At 39.1% G+C, this 18,787-nt stretch overlaps 4 protein-coding genes across 4 annotated transcripts; 2 read left to right on the forward strand and 2 right to left on the reverse strand.

Moving 5' to 3' along the window:
- The first annotated feature begins 863 nt into the window (after positions 1-863).
- Positions 864-4,367, forward strand: LOC114716523 (protein DETOXIFICATION 27). The gene is made up of 8 exons (XM_028901519.1): positions 864-1,133; positions 1,226-1,767; positions 1,858-1,944; positions 2,032-2,088; positions 2,559-2,797; positions 3,431-3,549; positions 3,672-3,758; positions 3,851-4,367. Exons 1-8 carry the CDS (start codon positions 864-866, stop codon positions 3,899-3,901), a joined length of 1,452 nt encoding a protein of 483 aa, XP_028757352.1. The 3' UTR covers positions 3,902-4,367.
- Positions 4,368-5,382: 1,015 nt separating this feature from the next.
- On the forward strand, positions 5,383-8,033 carry LOC114716524 (protein DETOXIFICATION 27-like). Its single transcript, XM_028901520.1, has 8 exons — positions 5,383-5,640; positions 5,725-6,266; positions 6,363-6,449; positions 6,547-6,603; positions 7,012-7,250; positions 7,343-7,461; positions 7,545-7,634; positions 7,722-8,033. The coding sequence occupies exons 1-8, from the start codon at positions 5,383-5,385 to the stop codon at positions 7,773-7,775; spliced, it is 1,446 nt and encodes a 481-aa protein (XP_028757353.1). The 3' UTR covers positions 7,776-8,033.
- A 255-nt stretch (positions 8,034-8,288) lies between these two features.
- LOC114716557 (putative clathrin assembly protein At4g40080) lies at positions 8,289-9,755 on the reverse strand. Its single transcript, XM_028901575.1, has one exon. The coding sequence runs from the start codon at positions 9,722-9,724 to the stop codon at positions 8,579-8,581; it is 1,146 nt and encodes a 381-aa protein (XP_028757408.1). The 5' UTR covers positions 9,725-9,755; the 3' UTR covers positions 8,289-8,578.
- Positions 9,756-15,618: 5,863 nt separating this feature from the next.
- Positions 15,619-16,927, reverse strand: LOC114716558 (RING-H2 finger protein ATL11-like). Its single transcript, XM_028901576.1, has one exon. It carries the CDS (start codon positions 16,637-16,639, stop codon positions 15,632-15,634), a length of 1,008 nt encoding a protein of 335 aa, XP_028757409.1. The 5' UTR covers positions 16,640-16,927; the 3' UTR covers positions 15,619-15,631.
- Between the last annotated feature and the right edge of the window lie 1,860 nt (positions 16,928-18,787).

Consider the following 18,787-nt stretch of genomic DNA (forward strand, 5'->3'; position numbering starts at 1 on the left):
AAAAATATGTTTATAAAAAAAATAACAAGATACATATCATATAGGCCCTCACACTCTCCCTTTTTTCTCCAAAAGCAAAAAAATTTTGCTTTTTCCAAAACCATGGTTTTGGAGTCAAAACCATGGTTTTGACCCAAAACCATGGTTTTGGTTTTTGGAGGAGGTGTTTGGGTAGATTATTCCCCAAACCATGGTTTGGGTCCCCAAACCATGGTTTGGGGTGTCACCCAAACACTCCCGTAGACGCACACACATGAAGCGGGGTTCAATTTTAACAAGGTTGCTGTGCAAAGAAGGTAATGGGGGACGAGACCTATGTCTTAAGCGGCTTCACTTACACTTTCGCATCCATGAATAGTACGTTTTTTATTTTGGTTTTGAGTTGTTTTCGTTCTTTTCCCTGTTTTCTTTTTCGTTTTTGCAATTTCTCTCGCATTAAAAAAAGTCCATAATGTGATTTCATGCATTATTTTTTTTTTAAAAAAAAAAAGAGGATTTGTCCCCAAAAAGATGCATTATTCATAGAGGCAGATGGTATTATATCAATAGACGGAGATTAAACTCCCCCATGAACAAAGCCACAGCAAGACGATAAAAGAACAACAAAACGTCAAAGACGACAGATAAAAAGTAAAACTCAAGAAAGCGCTCTTAAGTCCGAAGAGCATCATACCATCTTCAGTTGACTTCTAGAAATCATATTGGGCAAGGCGGGTCGTATCTCCCACCGTCAAGTTAAGAAACGAACCCATCTGACTCAGGAAGCCAGGCCCTTTTGGGCCCTGCCGATAATGGTGACCTGATAAAGAACTCGTAAAAGGAACCTTCTTTCACTCTAAGATTCGATGCTCTTGAAATGAAATATGGCTGTGCGAGAAGCAGAGCATCCCTTGCTACGGCCGGCGCTGCCACAGAACACGCAAGAGCATAATCATCGTCTGTGTCTCCTCCGACGAACATGTTTAGAATCAAAGAAGATCTGGCAAATAGCAGGTCCTTCCATCTTCAGCCGCCTTGCCTTGTTCTCCATGACTGTTATCACTCAGTCTTTCGCTGGCCACCTCGGTGAACTCGATCTCGCCGCTATTTCTATTGCATGTACCTTCTTTATCTCAATCAGCTTCGGTTTCTTGGTAAAACCTTCTTCCTCTCAGTCTCAATCTGAGTTATTGTGAATTTCGCCCACAATTTAAGTCAGGGATGGGTGTTCAATTGTCTTGGCTAGCTCGGCATGGCGAGTGCGCTCGAGACCCTCTGTGGCCAAGCCTACGGGGCCAAACAATACCGCATGTTGGGCATTTATATGCAACGTTCCTGGATAGTTCTGTTCCTATCGTCGATTTTGTTACTGCCCATGTTCATTTTTGCGGAGCCCATATTGAAGCTCCTCGGGCAACCCAATGGAGTGGCGGAGCAAACAGGTTTGGTGGCGATTTGGCTGGTTCCATTTCACCTGAGCTTCCCATTTCAGTTCACATTGCAGAGGTTCTTGCAAAGCCAGCTGAAGACAGCTGTCATAGCATGGGTTTCTGGGATAGCTCTCGCAATTCATGCACTTATAAGCTGGGTTCTGGTTTACAAGATGAAAGTTGGGATTGTTGGGACTGCGCTTACTCTCGATTTCTCGTGGTGGGTGTCAGTTGTGGGTCTCTGGGGTTATGTTGTTTTTGGTGGGTGTCCGAATGCATGGAATGGTTTTTCTGTCGAAGCTTTTGTTGGCCTCTGGGAATTTTTCAAACTCTCTGTGGCTTCTGGGGTTATGCTCTCGTAAGTACTTAACACTGGCCCTTCTCCCTCTGCGTTTTGAATCTTTGAAAGTGGGTGCGATTGTTAGAAGGCATGAGTGCAAAATTGCAGATTGGAGAACTTCTACTACAGATTGTTGGTTATAATGTCAGGATATATGCACAACGCCGAAGTCGCAGTTGATGCTCTTTCCATCTGGTAAGTTTCTATTTATAGCCGTTCTCATCACAACTACTCTATATTCAATTCCTTGCCTCTTTTCCAACCTCTGATCTTGTTTGGCAGTGTAACTATCTATGGTTGGGAATCTATGATACCGCTAGGATTCTTGGCTGCAACAGGGTATGTCCTCGGTTATAAGTGTCGCTTTCTCTTTCTGTCGTAGGACATATACTAAATAATCGATGGTTGTAAGGGGAAAAACTTAGATAGAAAAGTTGATCGTATGGTGAGATCATTGGCATGATTGCAAAAGGACTGAGTTGCACCAAATATAGATTTAATCAGTGATTGGAAGAGTCATCTTCACGAGCAGAACATGTCTTCTATTCTTCCATTGGCATAAAGATTAACTAACAGATGATTTTTGTTAAGCGGTTTGCGCATTAGGCATCCAAACGAATAGTCCGTCACTCATAAACAAGCATGTTGACTATAATCAGCACTTTTTTTTTCCAGCAGAGCCCTAGGACTTATTATGATATCAACGATAGTAAATGATTGGTTCATATGTTTGCCGCAAGTAATAACCACTTATACAAAACCAATTAGTGATCACTCCTATCCAGAACATTTGACATCCTTAAATTCAGGGTGCGTGTATCAAATGAGCTTGGAGCAGGCAATGCAAAAGGTGCAAAATTTGCGGCTTTGGTATCAGTGGTGAATACTTTGGTGGTGGGATCTATATCTTGGTTGATAGTTATGGTGTTTAATGAGAAGCTTGCCTTGATCTTCACAACAAGCTTACCTGTTATCAGAATGGTCAATGAGCTAGCAATCCTGTTGGCTTTTACAATTCTCCTGAACTGCTTGCAGCCAGTTCTTTCAGGTGAGAAATCAGACGCTATTTGCTTTTGATGGGACCCAAACTGAAAATGCTATTAAAATGATAGTATAAACCAGAGAACTACAAGGGAAATGACAGAAAACACGCACTCGCCCACTTACTGGTTACCTAGCATTTGAGAGGCTAGAGTCTCACCCATACGACAGTCACTCACAGTTTGCTTGCCTCCCAACGAACCTCCAGACTTCCCTGACAATCCCCCCCATTCCCACATACTCTATCTCTTCCACTCACCCCCCATTCCTCACTCATGTCTGGGCCGAAACCCAGAATGCCATCTTTTATCCTTATTCTCATGTTATAGCCACATGACATCTTTGGCCCAAAAGCTGTGGGTTCATTACCTTCCAATCTTGTGAACTGGGGACACGATTTCTAACATGGAGCCTCTAGAGAGTAGTTCATACAGCAGAAAAAACTCAAAATTTAATTAAGAAAAATATAGATACATTTATAAATAAAAATTTCAACTTTTAATCCTTTTTGGGACCTGAAATTATTGATCTTTAACACTTATCATTCGGTGTATCATTAGTGTATCTATTTTTGTGCTTTCACTTCTCACAGCGTAAATTTCTAATGTTGCACCACATGGTGGCATGTGCTGATATGCAGGAGTAGCAGTTGGATGTGGTTGGCAAGCTCTGGTGGCTTATATAAACATGGGTAGTTACTACTTGGTGGGGATACCTCTTGGTATTCTCCTGGGCTGGTTGTTACCTTGGGATCTTACTGTACGTGTACTGTTGCTGTTATCGAAGTTACTACAATATCATTGTTGTATTATGATATCAATGCCGCACTTTATTCCCAGCTCCTTCTGGTTTTTAATTATGATATTTTTTTTCATTGTCAGGGCATGTGGACTGGAATGTTGGGTGGAACAATCGTTCAAACTTTGATTTTGGTTGCCATTACCATGAGGTGCGATTGGGAAAAAGAGGTAACGAAGCTTGGGACCATTTGGAAAGTACTACGTTTTCAATTCTGGGAGGATAGCATATTTAGCTATGGGGGTTACTTTGTCATGTACAGGCGCGCAAAGCAGAGATTCTTATCCGGAATGAAGCGGCTCTGGCCCAATAATAGCTGGAAAACATGGTGATTTATATTATAAATTGGGCAAAAGTTATTCAAATTTGTTGACAGGAAAGGGCAGAAATCGCCAAACGGGGTATCATCAATGATTCTGGCAGTATATCATCAACGGCTTTGATTTTTCCCAATGAAGGGACATGGAATAGAGTAGTATGGACGACCTCATTTTACTTTCCTGGAGGTTGGCACGCCATTCAATTTCATCTCATTTGCCCAAGCAATATGCTTAGACCGTTAGGTAGACTTGCCTTGGGGAGTGAACTTGGTTAAGTTATTTCCAGCTCTTGTATGTTGCGAAAATATTGTGTCAGTTTCATGTATGTTGGCACGCTGGTGTTTGGCAGGTTCTTTTGTTTATTTCTTTTTACCTACGAAGATAACATTGAGAATGGGAACCAAATAAACGATATATTTTACACTCGAAGCATATATTTGTCTTGCTCAATTGCTCAAATATGCGATCAACTGTACTTAGAAGTTTCAGCGATTCGTTCCCCGGAAAAGACTGGGTTTCTGCAATTCTTAAAAGTGCTCATTATCATCGATATGTTTAAAAGAAATCGAATATATAATTTATTAGTCTGTTGACATGTTTTTGTTATTGACTAACATAACTCTTCACTAATAAAAGGAAAACGATACTTGATGTCTTTTTCGCATAATAAATAATTTGTAGTTCTGTTTTGGCCAATTGTTGTAGTCTATACTTATTAATTATGAATAATGATAATATTTTAACTTGTTCGCTAAGGCCTCGCATATCATTATTATCTCTATCTCACTGTCGGAGTGTGGCCATTTTAAAAAGTATTTGTTGAAGAAGAACGGCGAGTGGAGAGCGGGGAGTGTTCCTTCTTTCTTTCTTGGTGGCGTGATGAGAGTCAACTATTCCATAGCCGCTCGTCCTAAACCAACAGCAACGTGATTCCTCATTTGGTTACGACTACTTACGTAACTAGATAACCCAATGCAGTTATCATCAGTATTCAATAGTGCAGCTTTTTATTAACGCCGATAACTGCCCAAAATAGGGTGGCGCTGAGAGCTCCTATGACGGTCAAATTAAATGGGAAGTGGTGAGAAAGTAATGAGCGTAAACGACCTAAACCAGTCAACAGGGGCAAAGAGGCATATCATTGTGATCTCAAAATATATAATTTGCATTTTGCAGCATGAGTCCCATTTGTGAGCCGTCGGTTCCCTTCATCCTAATTAAAACATTTTTTCGAAAAAAAAATGTCATGGATATTAGTACTAAATCAAAACAAAATCCTAGAGTATTAGAGTTCGGATGCTATAAATAGTACGGACTGACATGCTCCGATTCAAAACTGACTCGTGGAACCCAAGAAGGAGAAGGGGAATTAAGAGCCAGGGCGCAGCATAGCTGCTACGTTTCCGGACCCGTCGCGGACCCGTCACCATAATTTTAACTTTTAAGACGAAGTAGGGAGCAAGATCCACAACCCATGGAAACCGTGACGAGCCATGCAGACGACGACGATCTCAGCCAAACTCTCCTCCCAGAAAAAGAAACATTTGCCAGAAAGCTCTGGGTTGAAACCCAGAAACTATGGGTCATCGTGGGTCCTTCTATCTTCGCCCGCATTTCCTCTTTCACCATGAACGTCGTAACCCAAGCCTTCGCCGGTCACCTGGGCGAGGTTCCTCTTGCCGCCATTTCCATCGCCAACACTGTCATTGTCGGCTTCAACTTCGGTCTCCTCGTACCTTCTAGAATCCGAGCAACTTCCAACAACTGTCCGTTTTTCACTTTAATTGTTCTTTCTCTAACGATTTTCTTGAAACAGCTGGGAATGGCAAGCGCGTTGGAGACGCTGTGCGGGCAGGCGTTCGGGGCAGGGAGGCATCGCATGCTGGGAATATTTATGCAAAGGTCATGGATTGTTCTGTTCCTGTGCTGTTTTTTGCTGCTGCCCGTGTACGTGTTCGCTGCTCCGATATTGAAACTGTTAGGACAATCAGAAGACGTGGCAGAGGAGTCCGGGATTGTGGCACTGTGGCTAATACCACTTCACTTCAGCTTTGCGTTTCAGTTCCCTTTGCAGAGGTTTCTGCAGAGCCAGCTGAAGGCAGGAGTAGTGGCATGGGTTTCGTTGGTGGGTTTAGTGGTTAATGTGGTAACAAGTTGGCTCTTTGTGTATGTGCTGGATTTTGGGGTGGTTGGTGCGGCCATAGCTCTGGACATATCGTGGTGGGTTTTGGTGGTTGGGATGTACGGGTACGTGGTTTGTGGGGGATGTCCTTTAACTTGGACTGGTTATTCCATTGAAGCCTTTTCGGGACTCTGGGAATACCTCAAACTCTCTGTTGCTTCTGGGGTGATGCTCTGGTATGGTTATACGCTTCTTTAATTTACTGTCTACGACGGGTTGAAAGAGAGAAATCACATGCGTCACAATGTAAGCTGGGTTTGTTAATATTGCAGCTTAGAGAACTGGTACTACAGGATACTCATACTGATGACTGGGTATCTGAAGAATGCTACAATTGCTGTGGATGCCTTGTCCATATGGTAATAGAACTTGGTTATACTTTGTAGCTTCGGTTACTCTGTTTTTGTCTACTTTGCACAAGAAGCAGCATGTGACGGTCGGATTTTGTTTTCGCAGCATGACCATCAACGGATGGGAACTAATGGTTCCTCTGGCTTTCTTCGCCGGTGCTGGGTACCCTTTTCATTCTCTTAATTACTCTTTTTCTTCGCTCGCTTCTCTCCCTAACACTCTAATGGCAAAGGATTGAATTAAAACGTACAAGAGCCAACAAGCTAATTCTGATAGTACGATTTATATGAATCATGCAACGAGTGCGTGAAACTGTAGGATATGTTGAATAAGTGAGGGACACAGTTTTAATAAAAGCATACATACTATAATTTTCCGGGTTTTATTTTTAAATTAAATAATTTGGCGGCCGAATACATTCTTTCACCAACGGCCACCGACTTTTCAGAATTTATGTCGCGTTATATTTCACATCATCAAAGTAATTAGAAGCTGACAGCAGAAACAGGGTGGCCTTGGGTCTGGCTTAAACATCGAATCACAATGTTATTAGTGGATGATGTTCATCAGGGTGAGGGTGGCGAACGAGCTGGGAAGTGGGAATGGAAAAGCGGCAAAATTTGCGATGCAGGTGTCAGTGACAGAGTCATCGGTGATCGGGCTTTTCTTCTGCGTCATAATAATTGTATTCCACCATCAACTCGCCTCCATCTTCACCTCCGTTTCTGATGTGCTTCAGGCCGTCGACCACATTGCTTACCTCTTAGCCATCACCATTCTCCTCAACAGTGTTCAGCCCGTCTTGTCTGGTATCCATCCAAATCCACCCCCTACTTCATTCACTTATAACCAGAAACTGGTGATGAGGAAATGTTTGATCTGTTAAAATGTGATGGCGCAGGAGTGGCAGTGGGTTCGGGGTGGCAGGCCACGGTAGCATATGTAAACGTAGGATGCTACTACGTTATTGGGCTCCCACTTGGATTCTTGTTGGGCTGGGCCTTCAAATTGGGTGTTCAGGTATCATCGTTTTCCGTGTCTCTGCTGCTTTTTTCCAAATACGTGACAACTCATTTGACTGTGTTAAGGCATGCTCTTCACAGGGTATATGGGGCGGCATGATCTTTGGGGGAACCGCCATTCAAACCCTCGTACTGTTCATCATCACCGCACGATGCGACTGGGATAAAGAGGTCATAGCCCCTCTCTTCTGGCATCAGCCTGCCATTTTTTTTTTTTTCTGGGAATTGATTTTTGACTTTGCTTTCTTGAATTTTCAGGCCGATAAAGCTAATGCTCGAGTTAACAATTGGTCAAGCTCTAGTCCACGCTGATCATCAATTACAATCTCATTTTAACGCCATGTTCCCTCCATTCCTTCAACATTGTAATTCAAAGTTGCCGTTGTTCATTTGCCTCCGATGCGGATTGCTTTTCATTAGTTTGCTGTTCATTATTTATTTCCCGATCGTGGCTTACGTGGGAATTGCGAGAACAAAATCAACGATAATGAAAGTCCCTGATTGCAAAATTTATGACGTGCCGGGAACTGCCCCAAGTATCACAGTATACTGCTGCGTCCGATTAATTATCAAATTTTTAATGGTCAGTCAACTCTAATCAAAAGACTCATTACCATTTCATTCTTTTTTGGTGTCAAATCACCACTTCATTTAATAGTACGTGTCGTTGCGTATGATCGACCATTTAATTTGAATAGCTAAGGCACAAGGTCAGAGCTTAAAAAACTTATAATAGTGCTAGGGGCTAATCACTAATCACTCACGTATAATCCAAGACTTGAATATTTCATTACAAAAACAATGTCAATAACCTGTAACCAAAAAAAAAAAAAAATTCCTTCCTCTTTTCCCTGCTCTAACCACATGGGGAAGCTTTTTATTGTACCTTACCCCGGTTCCCGGTGTGATGGAAAAAAATCATATCCTATTCTATCAATACACATATTAAGGATCGAAAACTCAGGTGAAATGTTTTTAACGACTATTTACACAAAGCAATCAAGAAGCCACCCGCTAACAAAAAAAAAGTCTAAAGCAACTTCTTTTGAGGCCCAACCAAAAAGTGAAAAGACAAAAATAGGCATACCTTTGGGATCCGGTGAAGTCTACCGTTATTATCCGACCGTTGGAACCATTCGAGGCAACCGGGTCGCAGGAACCCGAATCCATTGTCCCGCTTCTAGAAACGGGTTGTTAGACCGAGTCAACTCGCTCGCCTCGTCTCTCCTGCTCGTCTTCACCGTCAGCCACCTCCCTTCTCTCTCCTCCTTCTTCGTCGCCACCTTCGTCTTTGTCTGCTCAATCAACTCCCAGAAGCCGTCATTTCTTTTCCTGTTCACAAACAATAGTACCAATCCTTCCTTGCTGTCCTGCAATCTTGTAAAATCACGCACCAACTCTGCCATCTCGCCCACTTCCAACTCTTCCACCCTGTCCCGCAGTTCTTCTACCCTCAGGAAAATTTCATATTGAATAATTCTATAATCTTCACCCACTAATCTCACCATTTCATAAACCAAATCGTTCCTCTGAAGCTGTAATGACTCTGGCACTCGACTTATCTGCTCTACAAAACCTACAAGAACATCTATTTTATGAAACAATTCCGAATTAGACAGCCCCAAAGTCTTCCTATCATGCGTGCCTTTCTTGGCATTCTTGACGTTGATGCTCGAAGATGAGCTCAAGTAGTAACCCAAGACTCTCGAAACAGATAGACTCTGTTCTAGAACACCAGCGTACCATCGAACCCAAGACGACAATTCCAACGATTCGACGTCGGAGTCGTCGCGAAAGGCGGAGAGGTTGAGGATATTCTGGCCATCATAGGAAGGGTAACAAGCGAGGTGGTCCCTGAGAGTGAGAGGTCCCCGGACGATGACGTTGTGTAATGTGAGGAGGCATTTGAGGGCCACAGCGGCGCTGCGTGTGCGGTGAAGTCGGTCGATGAGAGCGTTGATGCAGGCACGCGGTAGAAGGTGAGAGCCGTTGCTGGCCACGGAAAAGACGGCGAGGATTCGGGCCTCCGACGGAGGAGTTGAGAGGCTGTGGGTGGTGGCACGGAGGATGGAGACGCGAACAGTAGACACGTGGCGTCTGAGGGATAGCGATGCTGCGAAAACTGAGGCTTTGTCTTTGAGAATGCAAATGAAATTTCTGACCCTCTTTTTCTGCGCCATGAGAAAAAGAATGCGAAGGAGATGAAGATGGAAGATGAAGACTCGGAAATGATATGGCGTGGGAGCACGGAGGCCCTGCATTTTATTGGCACAAAACGGAGTCAGGTAGCCAGATCCGCGCACTTAGTCACGGCTTCGGAAAAGGCAACTCCATTTGTCTAATAACGTCAATAATCAATAAATAAATATAAAAAATAATGACTTTCATTAAGTAAAGATATTTGGTACAAAAGGCCTGTTTGGATATCCTAAAACCGTGGTTTCAGAAGCACTTTTTTATAAAACGAGATAATTTTTTCTATATATTTACTTCGTAATCCATAAAAGTACTTCTGAAACCATGGTTTGGTTTCTATCCAAACACACCCAAAGACAAGAAAATAAAATCACAATTGATGAGCTCAGCGGCGCGTTTACCTTGTGCTTGTTGACGCGGGGAGGCCATGGAATTTTCGAAGACCACTAAGCATGTGTTGTTCTTTTTTCTTTTTTCAGGCCTCGTGAGGCTATTTTTTTCAATGCCAATGCAAGGCTCCTTAATTTGAACATTTCAATTATTACCACTTCGATTAAAGTGATTTGTTGCCTTTTCTTTTCCTCCAAGTAACTGTCCCCGCTTTTCTTTATAAAAGCCTATTATTGAGCCTAATTTCAAACCATCGCTTTTCATATTTGGAAATTATATACTGCCTCCAGTTTTTAATATAAGATTCTGTTTGATTTTTATTTTGATTCTAAATATAAGATCCCAGTCCACTTTGTCTCTCATATTTATATATATATATTTTTCAAAATAGTCCTTCTAACAATGATAGTTTTAGTCAATACACTTGATTAGTAAGGATATTTTAGGAAAGACAACACCTATTTAAAACAAATAACTAACTCAACTTACTTTCTTAATCTCTTCAAATTAGTCAACTGATTTTTATAATTAGGATTAGAGGTAATAATATTTATGATAAGATCGATCATAATGGGTGGTGATTGTCATTGACAATTGAGAGACGCATCGGAAACTTTACATTGCAGCTGCGCTGACAATGATAGAGGAAATAAGCATCTCATTAAACGGGAAACCTTGCGTGAACCCCTTCGTCCTGGACGATGTTGTCTTCAAAATTCGAAAAGCCAGAGTCATGCATTTCAAATGAAGCTTGCTTTCAACTGCTCAATATTTTATACGAGAACTTGTTAGAAGAAGGCTTATCGATTAAAAAAAAAATACTTTTTTTAGTGCAGTATAGTTAGTATATATGTGTGGTAATTTCGTTAAATTTCTTAGTGATATTTCAAGACACAAATGACAAGGGTTTTGTTTGTAACAATTGTCATGATGAAGTTTATATTTCCTATCAAGAATTACTTGATGCGTTTTTTTTTTTTGAAAAATACTCAAAGCATTAACAAACCACATCTTAAAAAATATTGTATGGATAATCTTCACCCAAAATACATATCAAAACTCATCAAATATTATTAAGAACAAAATTTAAATAATTCGCAAGATATAATTTCACTTTACTTTAAATTTGATTAAAAATTTAGATCTACATCACTCGCACAAGTTCTTTTGAAATATAATGAGTAACCTTCATGTGATTTCTTTTAAAATATATAAAATGTATCACTAACTTCCGTTAAAGCGAGTTTTGATACACCTTAAAAATATTTTCTCCAACTCATACTAAAATCTACTAGAAAGGGAAATTCCTAATAAAAATTTTTATGCATAGATAATATTTTTTATATGGTGTGATTTATTATTTAGTCCAAACTATCGGATATTAAGTGTATATATATTGAAAAATATCAATGCAAATGATATTGATAAAATGCCGAATAATTAAAATAATAAGAATATAGAAAATGCAATGTAAGAAAGTGACAAGAAAAATAAACGAAAAAAAAATGAAGAAACGGGAAGAGAGAGAGGAAGGAAGCAAAGGTAGCCCTGAGCATGTTGGATCATAGGCAAGTGGGCTTACACGATAATTTTTTGTGTTTGTCGGTATACGCTTACACGAGAAAATTGTTACAAACGCCAGTAATCGAAGCCTAGGGAACCATTTCCAAAAAAATATTTTTTAATATAAAACGCAAAAACTTAGATCATATGAGTTTCATCTGATACTTTTTAAAGATAAACAAGATGGATCGATTGATTTCTTCAGTTTTCATGTTTAATTATTATATATTATTCCCTTATCAATCTAGCACTCCCCATTTTTTCAAACAACTTCGTACTTCGAAATTTCCCCTTCTTTCCAAAAGGCAGTTTTGCGAATACTGCTGTCATGTTCTCTTGATGGGTTATTCTCTTCATCCCGATGATGCACCTCATCGTAATGGGGCGATCCATACTTCACTCGACATTCATCAGAGATAAACAATACTATGAAGTTCCTCACCCTGGCTTTAATAGGATTTAGAGCAATATGTATTACACAGACCGTGCGCAGGATCTCAGAGGACATAGTACCGCAAATAACAAGCGACGTTTTATCTACTTTGGATATCCCTGAGCCTGATCACGACTCCATGGAAAACCAGAATCCCGGATCTTGCAGGAAACATGCTTAATAATACACACAGAAATGACAGGATTCTGAGCATGATTGATCATATTGAGGTTTACATTTATTACTACCACAGTGATGATTATAATCAAACTGTGGAGGCATCTATGGAGAAACATCAACATAATAATGTGTCGGTTCCTGCCACTAATTCATCCACTGAGGGATTGGAAAGGGTAGAGCTTGAACAAGTACAAGGGTTGCATCATTGTGTGATTTGCTTGAGAGTTTTCAAGGTGGTAGAGCAAGTATTCGCATGTGTTGCTCCCGTTTCTTTCATAGAAATTGTTTTGTTCGTTGGCTGCATCGGACGGATGATGGTCCCTTGCGTTGTTTTCAAATGCCTACCATTAATATATTTATTTGCTGATTCTTTTTTTTTTTTTAAAATAATAACCGAGTACAACTTCGGAAAACCACAAAACACCTAACCAAAAGGGAAAGAACTACCCCCTAACTCCTTTGTCAAAGACGGCCTCTTAATTAAAAGGAGATTGTTGAGGATGCAAAAATTACCCACTGATTCAAATTGCCACTTTTTTCCCCCTTTCAATTGCTTTTATATCGCTCTTTTTTATTTGTTCAATTATTTCTTAAAATATGGTTTGCTCCTAGAATTGGCTTAATGGTCCGTTTTAGAGAAAGTAACAAAAAGTGGCAGTGGGGATGAAAATAAGCAGGAAAAAAAAAACCCTGAAATTATCACTTTTCAATTCAAGTACCTAAGGGTTGAAAATGACGGAAAAAAAAGTAATGCTTGATTAAATATTTTGCAGATATAATTAAATGACTAAAATGCTATTGTATTAGATTTGACAAAAAAAGCTATCAAACTTGTTATTATCAGTATATTTCTCGTCTTTATTATTCAACACTTATCATTATCAATTCATAATTTGTTAATAAATAATTTGTCATTGTCAATGTATTTCTTGTTATTTGCTGTTCGACGCTTATAATTGTTAGTTCAAAATTTGTTAGTAAGATTTTTGATATAAGGATATTTTAGTTATTTAACTACATTGGTAAAATATCATATCAGATTTTTTTTTTCATTTTTAATTTTTAGGTACCTGATTTGATATGATATTTTTCAGCCTTTTTATTTGTTATTTTCCCAAATAAGTAAACTCAACATATAATGTAAGGGCTAATATAGCTGAAGAGAGGTCATTGATCTATTATGCAGGCCCAATCAGCAATAGGTACTTCAAAGCCTTTTTAGTTTGACCCAATCTATTCTATGACTTGATTATGATTTTAACTTTCAACTTGCGCCGAAACCCCCCAAAAAAAAAAAATTCAACTTCTATTCAGCGTGGCTAGCAGTACTAATATAACATCTCATTTAATTTTTATTTTGATCATATATATAAGACCCTAATCTACTTTATCTTTCATATTTATGTTTTTTTTTTAAGATAGTCTTTTTAATAATAATAATTTTAATTAATATACTTGATTAGTAAAGATATTTTAAAAAGGACAACAACCATTTATAACAAATGACTAACTTAACATATTTTTTCAGTCTATTCAAATTAGTTAATTAACTCTTATATTTATATTTGGGATCAGAAAATTAGCATAATTTATAAACTCAATTCACAACGACTTTTCCCCATAATGTATGAGCGCGTGTGTCGTGCGCGTTAAAAAAGTATCAGATTCTCCTCCCTTTCCCCATCCAGTAAAAATAAACGTTGTTACGAATATAATAATATTTTTATGGATATCAAATTATCTCCTATTATCTCTTATCATTTTTAATACTACTTCCGATCTTTAATATAAGATCTTGTTTAATTTTTATTTTAGTCTTAAATATAATATCTCAATCTACTTTGTCTATCATATTTATGTATTTTTCTCAAAAGTAGTCTTTTTAACTATAGTAGTTCTAGCCAATAAACTTGATTAGCAAAAATATTTTAAGAAAAATAACATTTGTTTATTGCAAATAATTAACTTAACTTCTTTTTTTAATTTCCTCAAATTAGTTAACTAGTTCTTATAATTAGGACCGGAAGTAGTATCTCTCATTATATCTATATCCCACAATTATCTTCTATTATTAAATAATTTTTAGATTTTGTCAAAGATGTAAAACTGTACATATAAATAAAAGCTATATATATATATATATATCATGTATTCAATATCTTAAATTAATGGTATGAGAAATACTTTGACTTCCATTCTTTTTAATTCTCTTTTCTAATTTTCTACTTTTTTTTAAGTTTTATAACAAACATGAAAGTCATTTGTTAATTAAACAATGAGCAAAACAAATAAACTTGTTCCCAAAAAGTCAAAGTAAGCTGGCATGATTAATATTAGAAAGTCATAACCTGATAACTGATTACATTAGGAAAGATCCTCCTTCGAAAATTGGAAACAACTTAGACATTAAGCTAGCTCGTCGAAATTGTTCCTTTTGTTTTGGTATTTGAAAATTATATTTCCTTAGTTTAGTTGAATTGTTGATTTTTGAAGCATGTGTAGGTACGATTCTATTTTCTTTATTACTGTTCGTATTTTATGAAGTGCTTGTGATATAATTTGAACTGATATTTAATATTATTTTTATTTTGCGTAACCTTTATGAAGAATACTTATATTCGTTTTTTTGCAACAAAACAAAAAACTTAAATGAATTAAATTTCGGGTGCTCACTAAAGTAAGGACATGTTTTAGGTTTGAAGAACACTTATAGAAATACTTATAAATCACCCACTAACAAAATCCTCAAATCAGCAATGAGATTTGAAATCATGACCTTATGAGTTACCAACCAATTTTTTTACTAAATAGATGAACTCTTTTTTATTACGTATATTTGTTATGCACACAATTATAATTAACACTGGGCACAATAGTCACGCTTATCTTCGACCCCTGGCCCACTAAATCAAACTAACCGTCCATTCCGAGCTAAAGATAAAAGCGGGCTGGCCTTTCATGAGTATGATTCGGGACATGACAAAAAATTATAAGCTGAAAATAAAGAAATATTATACCTTATTCTTAATATAACAACTAGTTGACTAATTCTAATACGTAAACAAATTTATGAAATTAATTATTTATAATAAACAAGTATTATTTTCTTTAAAATATCCTTACTAAACTAACTAAACTACTTACGGCACATAGTATGAAAGAAAGAATTGAAGCAGGAATGCATGTACACACCTCTAATATATATAGTTTACAAGATCCTTTTGTGTTTTCAGTGCTTAATTAAAATGATCCCACATGTGCGCCAATGCTTTTACCCTACAGTTTCAAATGTAAAATGAAGTGAAAGGAAAAGATTGCATGACTTATGAACGCGAAACCTCAAATTCACAGGCAAAGTTGGTGAGGCCCAAAGTATGAAATGAATGTAATTAAGCTAGCGATGCGTCTAATCCTGCCTTGGCTCTGCACATAACCGATCCGTTGATCTTTCCTCCAAGTTTTCCATGGCCGCATGTGGCTTCTTGCTGCTCTCCCTCGACGAAGCATTCCTATGGAGGAACCCCCACCAGTCGGACCGCCCCTCCCTCCTGAACCGCTCGAACCGCCCAACTCCACTCCCCACGCTTCTTGTCCTGTAACCACTTCTCTCACTGCTCATTCTCTCAAATGCCGGCCGCATAAGCCCCTTCCTCACCTCCTCCGGCAATCTTAAAGTAAACCTCTCGCGGTCCTCCACCGCAGAAACCAGCGAGTGTCCTGTCGAGTGTGATCGTGGAAACAAGCTCGCAATCCCTGACCTCGGCGGAGGATTCTGATAGACGATGTCTCTGTTCTTGGGGGATGATTCACCTACTTGTTGATCATGTTGGATGATATCGCTGGCGTGTTGTTGGTGCTCGGATTCAGCGGGAGAGTCGGGCATCTGGACGGCGACGAAGGAGACTTCTCCCGGTCTGGGAACGAGGTTGGCCCGACAAACAGGGCAGGTAGAGTGAGAGGATAACCAGATGTCAATGCAACCGGGGTGGAAGACGTGACTGCACTTGGGAATGAAACGGAGAGTCTCGTGGTCTTGAAACTCGTTCAAGCAGACGGCGCATTCCAGAGTACTTCTCCCAATTTTAAGGCCCTTGACGGTGGAGTAGACGAAGGTGGGGAAGGTGCGGATGATTTCGGGGTCAAGGCCGCGGGGGTGGCGCTCGCTGTTCCCAATCGGGAAATCGTCGGTTCCTCGGAATCGTCGCTCTGCGCATTGACGAGAGTAGACGGAGAGGAAGCCCAAGGCGAAGAAGACGACGATGAGGATGACCAAAACAATGGCCATGGATTTATCGAACCGGAGCTGCGATGATGAATCGGCCGGAGGAGAGGAAGGAGGGGTTAATGTGGGCTGTGCGGAGGAAGGGAAAGAGGAGTGAAGAAGGAGGAGGAGGGAGAGAAGAAGGGCGACCATGGTCAGAGGGAGGAGGAATCTGCCGGGAGATGAGCATAACAGCTGATCATGAGAGCAAACTAGACTCTAAACTTGGACACTGTTGGTGAACTGTGGGAGGCGAATCGAAGGCAAAATGGTAGGGGATATCAACAAAACAACGTGAGCATATTCTGGTTGACCTGGCGAATGGCGATGCAGGAATGTCGAAGATTTCAAGGTCACAAGAGACGGAGGATATGATGAAAGGGTCGTGCTGAGGTCTGCTAGACGAGAAAGGTTGTGGTTCTGAGTCCCGACTCTTGAAAATCATAGTGTGGCCCACCAAGGTCTATCTTAATAGAAGCAGCAACCGAGTTTTGCCAACTGGGGAGTTTTCGGAGAGCTAGCCAGCCAGCATCCTTTCTCAGCTCCAACAAACGAATGAAGCTTGGGAAGTTAAGAGTATAGACGTTTAATAATAATAACAAACGTTTAATTTAGTAATGATAACAAAAAACTGATTCGCATTTGCATCTCTCTCTCTCTCTTTCCCCCGCATTTTACAAATGACAATCCAATTTCGTCTCTCGACGTCGTTTCTATTACATTTTCCCCTGAGAAATTAAACCAAATACAATCACCCACAAGGCAAAACCAGCCGATCGATCGGAAATGAGAAAGCGAAAAGGGCAAAAAAGCAACTAATAAAAAAAGAAATATCAGACATTCGATTTCATCCCGCGTGTCATATTGTTTAATATATGCCCACACCGTTGAATGTCTGGTCGCGACGCTCCAGGCAATGAGAAGGCTACAAAAATGGCTCCATTGTGCGTAACGAAAGGATCATGTTTCTCCGCTTCGTTCTTCTTCCATCTACCTTCTCGGTCCCATTAATCTTCTTTTTTTAACTAATCGATCATGTCCAACAACCTATATATATACGTGCGTGTCAAGTTCATTATAAAATGTCAGATTTTGTATTCATGGGTCAAGTCGTTTGTGAACTCGATCTGTTTCTACTGAACTGTAATCTATAATATTGGAGCCAACTTATTATTTAATCTGAATCTTCATAGAATATATAATGAATCTTATTGAAGTCTAAACCTTCGCATTAAATCCAACCAAACAGTTCAGCGCCTCAGAATTTGACTTATTCTCTGAACTATCCAGCATTAACCCAACTCTTCAAGGCTTTGAACTGACACATAATGGCAATATTAATCGTTCATGATTGTGAAGATTTTGTCCCTTTTGGCTAACCATGTTAACCCAAAACTACTAAACTATTTATATCCGCCCTTCGTCATCCCACACAAGACTCTCTGAAAATATATAATAATAGGAAATAAGGTGTTCATTAATAAGGTGTATATGCTTATTTTCGTTCACCGATGACTTTGTCCATTCATCCCTATCTCATTCTAATTTGGGCACTAAAGATATATCAGAATCTCTTGCGAGTTGTGATCCGAATATTCCCATTATATTTTTCACAAGGTATACATATATATATATATATATATATATATTGAAACCAACATATGATATATTGCTAACAACTATTTTAGTTGTTAATTGACACCGTGAGGATAAAATAACATGGACGAAGTCATAATGAGAAAATATTTAGTCATATATAATTATCTATGATTTGCCGCCAATTCATCACCTCTCAAACTAGATCATTTTGAGCAAGGTTATGTAATCAGCAAGATCACTTACACTTTGCTGTGGTCTAACTTAATTAAGCAGTTCATTTTGAGCCCTCCCAACGAATCCAATTTTACGCCGAAAGCACAAAAAAGAGGAACTTACAAAACAACCAACTCACATGTGAGACGCGAAACAAATTAAATCTTCATTTTTCATTAATTAGTTGGTACGCAACGAATATCATACACACACACACACACATATAATTCCCACATAAAGTTAGAATTAGACTGTTATGCGTACGAAGGACAAGCTGGCTTCTTCATTCAGTTATCTGAATGAAAATACTATCAATGTAGGAAGTTCTCTCAACGTGTACGAAATCGTTATGGTAAATAGATAAAGACCGACGAAAGGTGTGCTGTTTGAATATTGATTCGTAGAGGAGGGGGGAGCAATAATAAATATCCTTATCATAGTAAAGTGAAAAATCAATATCATGACATTGTTGGAAACACCTTGCGTGCA

This window comes from Neltuma alba, unplaced genomic scaffold (genome assembly GCF_004799145.2).
Source record: "Neltuma alba isolate B1F8T4 unplaced genomic scaffold, ASM479914v2 tig00011679_pilon, whole genome shotgun sequence".
Classification (NCBI taxonomy): Eukaryota; Viridiplantae; Streptophyta; class Magnoliopsida; order Fabales; family Fabaceae; genus Neltuma; species Neltuma alba.